Source organism: Heptranchias perlo, chromosome 5, assembly GCF_035084215.1.
Source record: "Heptranchias perlo isolate sHepPer1 chromosome 5, sHepPer1.hap1, whole genome shotgun sequence".
Lineage (NCBI taxonomy): Eukaryota > Metazoa > Chordata > Chondrichthyes > Hexanchiformes > Hexanchidae > Heptranchias > Heptranchias perlo.
Window position 1 is genome coordinate 64,257,781 of NC_090329.1, and position 15,838 is coordinate 64,273,618.

At 43.3% G+C, this 15,838-nt stretch overlaps 1 protein-coding gene across 8 annotated transcripts in view; it reads right to left on the reverse strand.

The window, feature by feature from the left end:
• Window positions 1-15,838, reverse strand: part of LOC137321812 (intersectin-2-like) — a 218,164-nt gene that overhangs the window by 116,740 nt on the left and 85,586 nt on the right. For 7 of the 8 annotated variants that reach the window (XM_067984497.1, XM_067984500.1, XM_067984499.1 and 4 more), the window contains exon 3: window positions 5,087-5,179. In XM_067984497.1, coding sequence (XP_067840598.1) covers window positions 5,087-5,179 — 93 coding nt within the window. Of the gene's footprint in view, window positions 1-5,086; window positions 5,180-9,452; window positions 9,530-15,838 lie in introns of all 8 variants that reach the window. The other variant, XM_067984498.1, reaches the window with a different exon arrangement.

The window sequence follows — 15,838 nt, forward strand, 5'->3', positions numbered from 1 at the left end:
ACTTCAGCTTCCCGCCCACCCCCCGTGATCTCCACTTCAGCAGCCCTCCCTCCCCACACCCGTGATCTCCACTTCTGCCCCTCCCTCATGCCCACCGCCCTCCCCAACACAACCGTGATCGGCACTTCAGCCACCACCACCACCCTGAGACCTCAGCGTTCCCCGCATTTCTCAGCATTGTGGTGACTGTGTGAGCTTTTTCTGCACCTGTTAATCAAGTTTTGCTTGTTTTCTAATTTGACATGTATTCTAGTGGATTCCACTGCACTCAAAAAGGTCAGCTACACTTACAGATACAACAATTGCTTCCCTCACATTGATATCTTCAGTTACGGGGCACAGGTCTGATTACAGTCAGTCAATCAAAACTACACAATGGCAGTGTTCCTTGCTGAGTCAGGTGAAAATAGCTGCAGAGGTATAAATGCTTTGCCTGTGTTAATTTTTTAAAAATAAAATAAATTGTACTTTTTTTTTTCCTGAGTTGGTAAAAACTCATCAACAAATGTGCCATTAACTCCTGTAGACAACATAGCTTCTTCAGCACAATCCAATTTAAATAAACTTTTTGTTGCAGAATCAGCTTGGGCAATCACTGATCTCAGGTTCCAGGCACTAAAGGTGATGCCGCCTTTGCAGAAAGTCACCCAAAATGCAATGCTTTCCCTAGCAACCAACCCATGTGTAGCAGTATTAGGTAGAGCATGATTAAATCATTGACTGTAACAACCAAAAGAAATAAAACATTCTGATGGTTACAGTTGAGAATAAATTGCGAAATCAAATGATAAATGGATTTGATTTATAATTAAACAACACAGTCCATGCCTAATGTCCAATTCAAAATTAAATTTAGTACAATTCCTAGCTGTGGGAAAATAAGTTCTGAGAAATTCATCATTATTCCAGATAGCTGGGATATACAATCATAAAAGATTTATTAGCCAATGCACAATCTAGTTATTCCCCATTACACATTTTCTTTCATTCATCACCTTTGAAACATTCAATATTTGAAAAGAAGTAGAAATTCTACACTAAAAGCAAAATATATAAAAACTGCCTTTTCTCAAATACTCATTCGTGTGGCTCTTCTACCTTGGAAGCTCAAAGGACAGTGAAGTACAAACTGTGTACTGTGAAGGAAGCATAGCTGGATACATCATTAGTGCAGCCAGCTCAAACAATGCTACCGCATCATCTGAACCAGCACAACAGAGAAAACGTAATGCAGGAACATTTAGTAGCCCATTCACTATTTTAAAATTGAGAAATCTAGATAAAGAGCTACGGTTTATAGTGCAAGACACTATCACGGCTGAAAAGAGATGGGGAGAAGCCAGGAAGAATTAATCAATTAATCGTGGTTAGATGATACCACGCTTGGATTTCAAATACCTGTAGCTTGAAGGAAGGAGGAAAGACTGAGGGAGGTAAGGAGTTCTGCAGTTTTGAGATGTAGGAAAGGATTACAAATGATTTCAAACAGCCTATTACAAATTATTACTCTTAAAACAAAAAGACAACTTTAAACAAAAATTAATTTACAGCAATACACTAGAGCTGAAGGACATGGAAACATTAATCAGTGTTACACTGATGAGCTATTTCTACAATAACCTCTTACTATATTCTACAGTGGGAAAAAACACTTTATATTTTGTAAGAGAGAATCTATACAAGCTTGTTTAAAATTAAGGTTAAAAACTAGGGTTCTCAAATTGAAAGCATTTTTTTAAATAGAGTTTTCAGTCAAGCACTATCTAATTAAAGATCCAGAGTGAGCAAAAAATATCTCTTAGGTGTATAAAGAAGGCAAGAGGGGATAAAGAAGCAATTGAGCATTCAAAAAAATTTCCAGGGTTTGCTGTTAGTATCTACTGTTTTCTATGAAAACTTATCAGATCAAGAGTACAATCAATCAATAACTGACCAATGTAATTACAGAATGATGAACAGATTAGTAGAGCCATGCTACAGTTAAACTGCTCTTACAAGTTTGTCATTGGGACCTACTTTGAGAACAGTGCACTGAGTTATACTGCTCACTTGCACTGCTCTTTAACCAAGTGAGCATTTAAATTGCCCTTGCACTAGTATCCAAATGCTGTCCTGTTAGCCCTTTAATAAAATTAACGGCAGTCCAGTGGGCCATTTGGAATCCTTCTTAAACTTCAATTTCAAAGTTTAAAAATCTTCATTAAAGTTGGTTGTTTTTAAAAATTTGTTCATGGGATGTGGGCGCCCGCTGGCAAGGCCGGCATTTATTGCCCATCCCTAATTGCCCTTGAGAAGGTGGTGGTGAACCACCTTCTTGAACCGCTACAATCCGTGTGGTGAAGGTTCTCCCACAGTGTTCCAGGATTTTGACCCAGCGACGATGAAGGAACGGCGATATATTTCCAAGTTGGGATGGTGTGTGACTTGGGGAGGGGAACGTGCAAGTGGTGTTGTTCCCATGTGCCTGCTGCCCTTGTCCTTCTAGGTGGTAGAGGTCGCGGGTTTGGAAGGTGCTGTCGAAGAAGCCGTGGCGAGTTGCTGCAGTGCATCCTGTGGATGGTACACATTGCAGCCACGGTGCGCCGGTGGTGAAGGGGGTGAATGTTTAGGGTGGTGGATGGGGTGCCAATCAAGCGGGCTGCTTTGTCCTGCATGGTGTTGAGCTTCTTGAGTGTTGTTGGAGCTGCACTCATCCAGGCAAGTGGAGAGTATTCCATCACACTCCTGACTTGTGCCTTGTAGAAGGTGGAAATGCTTTGGGGAGTCAGGTGGTGAGTCACTCGCCACAGAATACCCAGCCTCTGACCTGCTCTTGTAGCCACAGTATTTATGTGGCTGGTCCAGTTAAGTTTCTGGTCAATGGTGACCCCCAGGATGTTGATGGTGGGGGATTCGGCAATGGTAATGTCGTTGAATGTCAAGGGGAGGTAGTTAGACTCTCTCTTGTTGAAGATGGTCATTGCCTGGCACTTGTCTGGAGCGAATGTTACTTGCCACTTATCAGCCCAAGCCTGGATGTTGTCCAGGTCTTGCTGCATGCGGGCTCCGACTGCTTCATTATCTGAGGGGTTGCGAATGGAACTGAACACTGTGCAGTTCTTGAGCACAAGTCTTCAGCACTACAGCCGGGATGTTGTTGGGGCCCATAGCCTTTGTTGTATCCAGTGCATTCAGCCGTTTCTTGATATCACGTGGAGTGAATCGAATTGACTGAAGACTGGCTTCTGTGATGGTGGGGATCTCGGGAGGAGGCCGAGATGGATCATTCACTCGGCACTTCTGGCTGAAGATGGTTGCAAACGCTTCAGCCTGGTCTTTTGCACTCACGTGCTGGACTCCGCCATCATGGAGGATGGGGATGTTCACAGAGCCTCCTCCTCCTGTTAGTTGTTTAATTGTCCATCACCTTTCACAACTGGATGTGCCAAGACTGCAGAGCTTTGATCTGATCCATTGGTTGTGGAATCGCTTAGCTCTGTCTATAGCATATTGCTTCCACTGTTTAGCATGCATGTATTCCTGTGTTGTAGCTTCACCAGGTTAGCACTTCATTTTTAGGTACGCTTGGTGCTGCTCCAGGCATGCTCTTCTACACTCCTCTTTGAACCAGAGTTGATCCCCTGGCTTGTTGGTAATGGTAGAGTGAGGAATATACCAGGTCATGAGGTTACAGATTGTGCTGGAATACAATTCTGCTGCTGCTGCTGATGGCCCACAGCGCCTCACGGATGCCCAGTTTCGAGCTGCTGGATCTGTTCTGAATCTATCCCATTTAGCATGGTGGTAGTGCCACACATGTTGGACGGTGTCCTCAGTGCGAAGACGAGACTTCGTCTTCACAAGGACTGTGCGGTGGTCACTCCTACCAATACTGTATGGACAGATGCATCCGCGACAGGTAGATTGGTGAGGATGAGGTCAAGTAAGTTTTTCCCTTGTGTTGGTTCGCTCACCACCTGCCGCAGGCCCAGTCTGGCAGCCATGTCCTTCAGGACTCGGCCAGCTCAGTCAGTAGTGGTGCTACCGAGCCACTCTTGGTGATGGACATTGAAGTCCCCTACCCAGAGTACATTCTGTGCCCTTGCTACCCTCAGTGCTTCCTCCAAGTCGTGGTCAATATGGAGGAGGACTGATTCATCAGCTGGGGAAGGGCAGTAGGTGGTAATCAGCAGGTTTCCTTGCCCATATTTGACCTGATGCCATGAGGTCCGGAGTAAATGTTGAGGACTCCCAGGGCCACTCCCTCCTGTATATCACTGTATCGCCACCACTGTCCTGCCGGTGGGACAAGACATACCCAGGGATGGTGTTGGTAGAGTCTGGGACGTTGGCTGAAAGGTATGATTTTGTGAGTATGGATATGTCAGGCTGTTGCTTGACTGGTCTGTGGGACAGCTCTCTCAATTTTGGCACCAGTCCCCGGATGTTAGTGAGGAGGACTTTGCAGGGTCGAATGGGCTTGGTTTGCCTTTGTCGTATCTGGTCCGATGCCAGGTGGTCCGTCCGGTTTTGTTCTTATTATGACTTTTTGTAGCGAGATTGTACAACTGCTAGGCCATTAAGAATTGCTGTGGGTCTGGAGTCACATATAGGCCAGACCGGGTAAGGATGGCAGGTTTCTTTCCCTAAAGGACATTAGTTTCATGGCCACCACTGATACTAGTTTTTTTTTTATTCCAGATTTTATTTAATTAAATTTAAATTCCCCAGCTGTCATGGCAGGATTTGAACTCATGACTCCGGATTACTAGTCCAGGCTTCTGGATTACTAGTCCAGGCTTCTGGATTACTAGTCCAGTAACATAATCACTATGCTACCATACCCTTATAGTTATACTGCATCCAGTGTGAAATACCTTCTCAAGGTGGTCTCACACCACTTCTGATCTACTGATTCACACTCGATTGCACTCCTTAAACTGGAAATACCACAGATTCTTCATCAGCATGTGAAAACCACATTGATCCAACACAAGCGCTGCAATATAGCAGAGGGCAGACTTGGGAAGTCATACAAAAAGCATGCTAAAGCACATATTATATCTTGACACCCTGTTGCACTCTCAGAATTCTACTGGGCACGTACCTGAAAGTAACCCTCCAAGTGGTTTAAGACTTAAAAATTGCTGGTCATGTTTGACTCGTTCCTCTGAGGTGATAGCCCACATGTTTGGGCCACCTGAAAAAAACAGACACACAAGTTAACACATAGGTCACTTCCAATTACATTGACAGTACTTTGCAAAAATATGGACCTTAGGATCCCCAAGTGTAGGGGCAAAACTATATCTGCTGCCCTTCATTCCCCATCCTGAGTCCCAGACAGATTAGGTCCATGCTCCCAACCCCAACATCTCCACTACCCTCAGTCTCAGCTCTTTGTCAGACTGGGACCCAAGGAGGTCATCCCTGCCTTTTACTCCAGAAATCCAACTTCACTCTCCCTGCCCTGGCCCCAAGCTAAAGATACCTACTACCCACACCACAGTCCATAGCCTGTCAGAGTAGGTGGCACTGCCAGAGTAAAGTTCTGTGACTCATTGGCTGGGAATTTCCTCCGAGTTGAGGTTTCCACTGCACTTCCAATACAGTTATGGCAGCAGAGCGGGTCATCTCCAAGGAAACATCCTGCAATTAACTTAAGTGGTACCCCACCTAATGTCATGTGACTGTCAATCAACCTCGTCTGTGAAATCTCAGTGTGATTTATAAAGTTGTCCACCAGATGGCGCTGCAGCAATCCTTTCCTTGGAGAACATCAGACATGATCGTGAAGGTGAGCAAATGCTTGTTCACTCAGTCCACAAGAGGTGCAAATTAAATTTTTGAACACAAAAAAACCCAGGAACAAACTATATGGGCTCCAAAGAAAAGTAAGTTTAATCCCGAGGACTCTTTACAAATAATGACTGCCAATGCAGTGGATTGACCACCTGATTACCGTCTTATACTGCATGGATGGTGGACTGCACAAAAAGAAACGAAAAGCTACAGAAACATGTTGAATTTTATCAGACACAATTCTATGAAATTTGAATTGAGGGCTCGTGCAATAGTTCACGTAACTTGGCATAGAATTCATGTCCTAGGCTGAGCGCACCCTGACCTCCCCCAAGTAAAAATTCAATGTGATCTTTACCCAACTGGGAATCGTTCACCTTCAAGAGTATCATTCTTCAATTATTTCCCTATTTTGCTCCTCAAAAAGACTGTTCATGGACAACAGGCGAAGCCCCTCTTTTAATCTTAGGGTTTCTTCTCAATGACTTGTAAATTGTGGAAAATCAGATGAGTTCTGTTTGACACTGATAACCACAAATTTGATTACTAAATAAAGCTGCAACTTGGTCCTACAGCATTTTATATATGACTTGACAGTTTTACAATGTTCATATTTCAGACTGGTTACGTTATCTAAGAAAACTAAAAGTTCTAGTTTTGCAAAGTTTTCAAAGAAATTCACAAATGGATTAATACTATTAAAGAATGTGTAACAGGCGGGCTCTAATTTGTTAATTCCAAAGAATTTAAGGCTGTCCTTACACAGCATGCGGTGGTCTGAGTGTGCAGCATCAGGTAAGCTGGACTTATACAGTCACTCAACTTGAAATGCTGGTTCTGAGCCCAGGACATACACATACCATGGATATCAATGTCATGATGATGCATATATGATTGTTCCTTTGCATTTCATGCAAAGTAGGTTGCGAATCTGTTTGAAAGAAGTGGATTTCATTTTGACGCAAAACGACTGGACTCTGAGGGGGAACAAACTGTAAATTGCTTCTGGCACTCACAATGTCATCCGAAATTTTCCTCAATACACAAATTCCAGCAAGCTATACTGCCTCCTGCACTCTGGAAAATGGTGTGACGCACCTTATTCCTCCTGCTTCAATGTACTTGGCAGGCAGATCGTCAATCTGACTTCTGATTATACTGCCACTTCAGTATCACTGTGAATTGGAAACTATGTAAAAGTGGCAATGTAACTGCACCTCATGTTATGAGGAAAGATTGAGGAAGTTCAACTGGTTTCCTTGTAAAAAGAGAAGATTTTGAAGTGACCTAACTGAAATTTTCAGGACTATGAGAGGGATTGACAAAGTCGATCTGACTAAATGGTGAAGCATTTTTGTTTTTGCTAGATTGTTTAGCAGAATCGTACCTGCTGGTCATGGCACACAGAGTGTTAATATTTGGTTACTGCTAGTTGTTTCTGCAAGCTACAAGATTATAGATTATAGTTTGATGTGCAAAAAGGTCACCAGATGCATTGTGCCTTAGGAGCATTTTGTGATATCTTCCATATCATTCCATTCAATTTGGTCAGCTTGATACTTTGGTTGGATCCAGGCTGAGAGGCATCCTTGAATTTCATTCAAATGACAGATGCACTTGTAGAGTGTTAGCACAGGAAAAGCATCTCTGTTGTTTTGACATTTTGAGGAGAATAGTAAAGATTTTAATTATTGTAAACATGCTATTTGTACTAAATTCTGCTCATTTATCTGCTTAATGTTAATTAGTTTATCTGTTGGTTTATATCCTGAGCCAGACTTTCTTCCTGTCACACTTTCCTGCCACAATGCTGTCACACTTAATCACAACTTAGTCAAATGCATTATAATTTAACTACATTTCTTCTACTTATCTTGATTGGTTTATTCTAACATGTAACTTTGTTCCTCCCAACTCCACTCCAAGCTTCATCTCCCAGTCCCATGGACATCTAGTTCCCTCCAGAATTTTCTCTGTTCAGTATGCTTAATTTTTATCTTTTAATATTTCCTCTCTCATATTTTCCCTCAGAATAGCCTCTTGGGCAAGGTACCCATAGAACCATATCCCAGCAAGGAGTCAACATCTTCAGGAAAGTAAGGAAGAGAAGAAAATTAATAACAAACAAAAACATAAAATGTTTATGCATGTGAATGGCCCAATGCACTTACAGCAAAAGAGGCATGATATATTCGCTCTCCACAGTGAGAAATCCTCCTGCTCATCCCATAAAGCTACTAATAAAAGACAGCTGTTAATCTATGTCAATTATTGCCTATAACGCCAACGTTTATTAGAATATTGAAAGCTCATCTTTGATTTGGGAAAATAAGATCCATTTCTTTTTTTATTTTGTTTCCTGTGCCTTGGTAATACTATTACTTCACAAATGTTAACACAAAATGGGGAATTCTGCAGGGACTCTGCATTTACCTAAATTCCTTTTATGGTTCCTGAGATGCATAGACACATCTTTTAATTCTAGTCATGACATTTCTATCGGTGCCCAAGGGGTCATGGTTTACAGCATTTCCACTGAAGTTCTCATTCATGATTTTATGTGGGAATATGATGGCGATTATCAGATGTTTAATGAAGTTTTTCTGCTTGAATGCAGGAAGCAGGAGTTGAAACACCTTTGGCATTTTGGGCTTCAAAGTTTTGATTGATCTTTACACCAGACCTCAGAAACTTCATTAATTCTTACTACGAGGGAGTCGAAATCGAGTTGACAGGAGATGATTCGGGTAATAACTCCAACAAAACTTCCAACTATGTCAAAGGGTGGTGAGAAATTGACATCCTAATTTATCAAAGCTTTGTTACAGTTCTTGAGATGGTGCAACAAAACTACTCTGAAGCTATCACTGTTAGAGATGCCTTTCGGCAACCTTTTGAAATAGGTCTGGTTTCCTAAAAGAGATTCGAGTTAGACTTGTACATTTGCTTTTGGGCCTTGTGTTATATGATCATTAGAAATATAAACTGTACATTTGATACATGGGTAAAGATGTACAATATTAATGCCAAATGAACAAAGTTTTGTGCAAATTAAGGTTGTGGCATGTCAGTGCTGGGAAATTAAATGTTTTATTCATTTTTGTCACTCAGTCAACATTAAGCACTTCCTTTACTCTGCCACAACAATGCGGTTTAATCTCAAGCTCACAAAAGTATTCCGAACTACATTAATGAAACACTTCTCATTTCATTATACTATAGTCTCTCTCTGAATAAGATTCCCAATTTAGAATCAATTAATGTTGGATTATGAGCACTTTTGTGCCATGGGGTCACACCTACTAGAAACTGTATTAAGACTTCCCAAACTCATTTCACATAGGGGCCTTATTGCCACCAGAGATAGGAAACTTTGCTGTGACATGAAAGCATGTGAGTTTACATCCAAGATCTCCGCACTCCTGAGTTCTCAATCTTTGCATGTGACGTTCACCCTCGCACTCCATCAGTTTCAGATGTTCTCATCTAGGAGTGGGTGCACAGTTAACAATACCTGCACAACAATGTTCTTCTGTGGTTCACTCGCCAGCATTCAGTTACATTTTGCCAGTGTGATGCCACCCACGTGTAACTCCTCCTTTCAGTGATAGGTAATGTTGGCCATGGTCACATCCATCTTCCATCATACCGACAGTCATCCCCAGACTCACCTCTCACATCTCCCAGCAGGCAATTCTGTGTCACTGGCCAAACCCCGGGAGCAGATCACTTGTCTCAGCTGCAGTAACTGAATGTTCCAGGAAAACGAGGAAATGGGAAGAAAACAAGAGGGACTCTTTTACTCTTGATTTTTTTCCCAAAGACTATACAAGGACTCACTGTTGTACGTTGTGTGTAGTGTGTTATCTATAATAATGACCAGCACATAACCTCTCATCTACCTAGAATGAAATTAATAAAGAATGGTTTAAATAGCAACCCACTATGCCAACCTAAAGTGCATAGATGGAGCACAACTGTAACAGTTATATTAAAGCTGGTCTTTGACGACACACCATATCTGCAGTGTCACAACAGCTGGGATACAAGCACAACTGTCACTCGACGGCTGAAGTATAGAAAACTCCTCAATATAAACATCACTTTGGTGACAGTGTAAAATTCACTGTTTTAAAAAAAAACAAATATAGAGATCTCAGAAATTTTCAACATTGTCTTAGGACAGTGCCATTTGCTACCGTACATTTGTGCTGTAGGTGGGAATGCAGAGCTCCATGGGCTATTGTCTGTTCCACACTCAACACTAATGGCACTCTTATCACCCTACAAAAAGCACAGTGACATGGTCCTACAGTGTTTTTATTCCTCTTTTACAACCCACCCCTAAAACATAACCAAAATATAGTGCTCACTGCTGCATCTGGCAGAAATTCTTGCAGAGATACAAGTAACAGCCAGTTGAGATTCAATTGCTCCTACAACATTTCATTTCTTAAAATGGCCTCATACCTACAGTGAAAACAAGTTATGCTTCAATATATAAAAAAGGTTGTTTCATATTAAACAGTAGAGGAAAAAAAAATCGATAACAATTGAAAGTAAATTTTCTCTCCATGAATAGAGGATTTGTATCGTATCTGAAATGCACAGAGGTTTGAAAGGAAGCAACAATTCAAAATGACTGGCACGATAAGCCGATCCAGAAATGACATTACATCCTGTGGCAGTAACCCTTAAGTAAACCATCGAAAGGCTCGGAACTGAATATCATGATTAGAGGTCATCTTGAATATAAGAAAGAATGTCACTGTAAAAATATCATTGTAATTACTGTCAACAAATCTTTGTTTCTACACGAAAGACTGCTATAGAACTGTACTACACTCTGGAGAGCGAAAACTTTTGAAAGTACAAATGGCTGATTGAAAGTTTTAAAAGAGAAAAAAAAACAATATTGAACTTGTTGTAATTTTACATGTCTGATGTCATATAACCACTGATCTTTGTCACTAATGGCTAACTTACTGATGAGGTCAACTCAGCCTGACACAACTGGCCATTTGTGGCAAAGGGAAGGGAAAAAAATAAAGGATATTTGTACAAAACTCACAAACCAATCGATGACTGAGCAAATTACAAATGTGTGTATGGTCTCTTGCTGATTTCAGGTCAGTACATGTAAGGATGATGTGCAATAAAACCAGCAACAGTTTGCAAGCTTGCAAGATAATCAGTTACTTATGGGGGAAGACCCATTCGAGCTATATCAATCCATTCAGAAGTACCCTACAGATCCCCTCACTGCAGCATCCAATTGTTGCTTACATGTATCCGGGTATTCGCTTCTTCCACTCTACTGGGAAGTCCACTTGTCTGCATTAAATTTCATCTGCCCACATACTTATTTTATCCAATTCATTCTATAAATTTCTGAGCTCCTTCCTTCGTTTCCATTGCCCCTCCCAGTTTGGTATCATGAGTAAACTTGACCACTTTGCATTGAGTTTCTGAATCAAGGTTATTTATGCAAATGAGAAAGAAACAACACCGAGCCCTGGACACCCCACTCAATACTTCTCCAATGTGTAATCATTGCTTTCTACCTTTCAGACAGTTTCGTATCCATTCCCAGAGTTTACCCTGAATTCCCACAGCTTTGAGTTTGACTAACAGCTTTCATGAGGGACTGAATCAAATACCTTTTGGAAGTCTAGGTTCGGCACATCATAGGGCTTCACACAGTTCATGAGGGATGTTACTTTCTCAAAAGAGTAATGGCAGGATCTTCCCCTTCTAAATCCATGTTGGCTAATGTGCTAGATTATTATACAGATACTCAAGTCTACTCCCGATAATCAATTCCATTTTTATTTTTCAGAAAGTAACACTGGTGACTGTAGTTACCATCAGGTGGATTGGAATGATATAGGAAATTAGCTTTGTACCAGTGCGTAGAAGTCCCAACCTGCTACTTCATTTGCCTGAAGATATTTTTTTAATAAAAAACATAGTGCAACCCCTGAGTTACATATGCTTCAGTATAACAGACACCTTTTGTTGTCACCAGGACAGTGCTCTTCAACTCTTCATTAGCTTTATCGTACTATGCCTGTTTATTTTGTTTCTCTGAAAAGTTTGGAATTTTATTGTACCTCAAAGCAAGTAATTTTACAGATATAAAATAGTTTTTCATCATTTCATTGTTACATTTCAAAGTTATGGCCATTTCAGACACTCTTCAGTTCCAAGGTGCCCGTAACACTCTCATGTGTTTTGACACATCATATTATTTACTGAAAAACAATGCAATTCAAGAAAACATTCACAGAGTTTTAGTTTGCATAACAGTTTCCACGACACTAGTCAGCACATTCACTGGGTCACCTTGTTATTTGCTTCCCCAATCAAAACTTTGAGTGACAGCAGTGCATGTTGGAAAATAAAAAAGGATGGACACTTTCAGTTATCTTTTACTGATATCACAGTGTTCCCACTGAGCATATTTGGCATAGTGGTACCAAAAAGGAAAATTCCACTTAAAGCATTGCACTTTCATCTTGTAGCATACAAGAAGTGCACATCACCTCAAATTGCTCCTGTAGCCTCTAGTATTGATTCTTGTGTTATAAATAACACAAAATGTAATCTGGAGACACAACTAAAGTTTGTACGGACAAAATATATAATTATACTGTTTAGCGTTTTTCAAGGTTCCAGTGGGCATGGCATGAAAATTTCCACATAACCACCATTCTGCTTGGCTGAAAACCTCGACAACATTAAATGATCTATTATGCAGGTGAGACAATACGTGTCCTCAAAAACAGCTATGCACCAAGTATAATGTGGAACAAATTACAAGTTTCCTGCGTGAACATTTAATTACAGTGTCCGTGTTTACAGTATAACAATAGCTGAATGCAGATTATGTCACCAAGCAACTTGCAAACTTGACCTCTGTAACAATGATGCATGCACCAACAACTGTTATGGCTGTACTGTAGTCAGGAGGTTCAGGCCTATGCTCAATCTACTGTCACCAGAACTCTGCAAGTGAAAAGTCTCTCCATTATTTACTAGGTGTCAGCTCTGGCTCAGTGGTAGCACTCACCTTCAAGTCAGAAAGTCGTGGGTTCAAGTCCCACTCCAGAAACTTGAGCACATAATCCAGGCTAACACTTCAGTGCAGTACTGAGGAAGATCTGCACTATTGGAGGAGCCGTCTTACGAATGAGAAGTTAAACCGAGGCCCCATTGCCCTCTCAGATGGATGTAAAAGATCCCATGGCAATATTTGGAGTAAAACACGGAGGTTCTCCCGGTGTCCTGGCTAACATATATCCCACAACCAACACAATCAAAAATAGAATATATGGTCATTTATGTCATTTGCTGTTTGTTGGATCTTGCTGTGCACAAATTAGCTGCCAAATTTCCTACATTATAACGGTGACTGCGCTTCAAAAATACTTCATTGGCTGTGAACTGCTTTGGGGCTAACTGAGGATGTGAAAGGTGCTATATAAATGTAATTTCTTTCTTGGTATATTTGAATACTGTATCTGATAGACTCAGTGTTAATTACTACAAGTTATACTATAAATGTAATAGTACAATTAACAGAAACTACAAAGTATTTGGAAATGATTAATACTATTACTTTTTTGGGTCTTTTCTAACCTTCTAAGCGCAGATTATTTCTGCTCTCGTATTTTATGACCACTTATGGGTGAGTCTCCACTCCCCATACCTTCACAAATAGTTTATCCTCGCCTTGAGATCTAGGTAAGCTCTTGATAACGTAACTGGGGATTAAACAGAAAAACCTGTCTACCTCTCCAACATCTCTCTTAACTCCTCCACTCCCTCTGTGCTGCCAAACTGCTTGTCCAACCCCCAGTCAATTTCCTCCAGCGAAACACTGGGGAGACTGAAGCCATTGTCTTCAGCACCCACAACAAACCGCGTACCCTTGCCACTGACTCCAGCCCCCTCAACGGCCACCGACTCAGGTTGAAGCTGGCTGTTCGCAACCTCTGCCTCCTACTTGATCCTAAGCTAAGCTTCCGATCCCATATCCTCGCCATCACAAAGACCGTCTACTTCTACCTTAACAGTGCCCACCTCTGCACCTACCTCAGCCTATCAGCCACTGAAACCCTCACCCACACCTTTGTGACCTCTGACTTAATTACTTCAGTGCTCTCCTGGCTGGCCTCCCATCCTCCACACTCTTCAGCTCATGCACATCTCTACTGCCTGGATCCTGTCCCACACCAAGTCCCGTTTTATCCTGTTCATGCTGACCTACATTGGCTCTCGATCCCCCAATACTGCAAATTTAAAATTCTCAACCTTGTATTTAACCAGAATAGAAGGAGGTAGGAGGGAGGGAGGGAGGGAAAGAAAGAAAGAGGGGGAGAGAGGGAGGGAGGGAAAGAAAGAAAGAGGGGGAGAGAGGGAGGGAGGGAAAGAAAGAAAGAGGGGGAGAGAGGGAGGGAGGGAAAGAAAGAAAGAGGGGGGAGAGAGGGAGGGAGGGAAAGAAAGAAAGAGGGGGAGAGAGGGAGGGAGGGAAAGAAAGAAAGAGGGGGAGAGAGGGAGGGAGGGAAAGAGAGAAAGAGGGGGAGGGAGGGAAAGAAAGAAAGAGGGGGAGGGAGGGAAAGAAAGAAAGAGGGGGAGGGAGGGAGGGAAAGAAAGAAAGAAAGAGGGGGAGAGAGGGAGGGAGGGAAAGAAAGAAAGAAAGAGGGGGAGAGAGGGAGGGAGGGAAAGAAAGAAAGAGGGGGAGAGAGGGAGGGAGGGAAAGAAAGAAAGAGGGGGAGGGAGGGAAAGAAAGAAAGAGGGGGAGGGAGGGAGGCAAAGAAAGAGGGGGAGGAAGGGAGGGAGGGAGGCAAAGAAGAGGGGGAGGGAGGGAAAGAAAGAAAGAGGGGGAGGGAGGGAGTGAAAGAAAGAAAGAGGGGGAGGGAGGGAGGGAAAGAAAGAAAGAGGGGGAGGGAGGGAGGGAGGGAAAGAAAGAAAGAGGGGGAGGGAGGGAAAGAAAGAAAGAGGGGGAGGGAGGAAAGAAAGAAAGAGGGGGAGGGAGGGAAAGAAAGAAAGAGGGAGAGGGAGGGAGGCAAAGAAAGAGGGGGAGGAAGGGAGGGAGGGAGGCAAAGAAAGAGGGGGAGGGAGGGAAAGAAAGAAAGAGGGGGAGGGAGGGAGGGAAAGAAAGAAGAGGGGGAGGGAGGGAGAAAGAAAGAAAGAGGGGGAGGGAGGGAGGGAGGAAAGAAGAAAGAGGGGGAGGGAGGGAGGGAGGCAAAGAAAGAAAGAGGGGGGAGGGAGGGAGGGAGGCAAAGAAAGAGGGGGAGGGAGGGAGGAGGCAAAGAAAGAGGGGGAGGGAGGGAGGGAGGCAAAGAAAGAGGGGGAGGGAGGGAGGGAGGGAGGCAAAGAAAGAGGGGGAGGGAGGGAGGGAGGCAAAGAAAGAGGGGGGAGGGAGGGAGGGAGGCAAAGAAAGAGGGGGAGGGGGGAGGGAGGGGAGGGAGGAGGAAAGAAGAGGGAGGAGGGGGAGGGAGGGAAGAAGAAAGAGGGGGAGGGGGAGGAAAGAAGAGGGGGAGGAGGGAGGGAGGGAGGGAAAGAAAGAAAGAGGGGGAGGGAGGGAGGAAGAAAGAAAGAGGGGGAGGGGAGGGAGAAGAAAGAAGAGGGGAGGGAGGGAGGGAAGAGGGGAGGAGGAGGAAAGAAAGAGGGGGAGGGAGGGAGGGAGGGAGGCAAAGAAAGAGGGGGAGGGAGGGAGGGAGGCAAAGAAAGAGGGGGAGGGAGGGAGGGAGGCAAAGAAGAGGGGGAGGGAGGGAGGGAGGCAAAGAAAGAGGGGGAGGGAGGGAGGGAGGCAAAGAAAGAGGGGGAGGGAGGGAGGGAGGCAAAGAAAGAGGGGGAGGGAGGGAGGGAGGGAGGCAAAGAAAGAGGGGGAGGGAGGGAGGGAGGGAGGGAAAGAAAGAAAGAGGGGGAGGAGGGAAAGAAAGAAAGAGGGGGAGGGAGGGAGGAGGGAAAGAAAGAAAGAGGGGGAGGAGGGAAGGAAAGAAAGAAAGAGGGGGAGGGAGAGAAGGAAAGAAAGAAAGAGGGGGAGGGA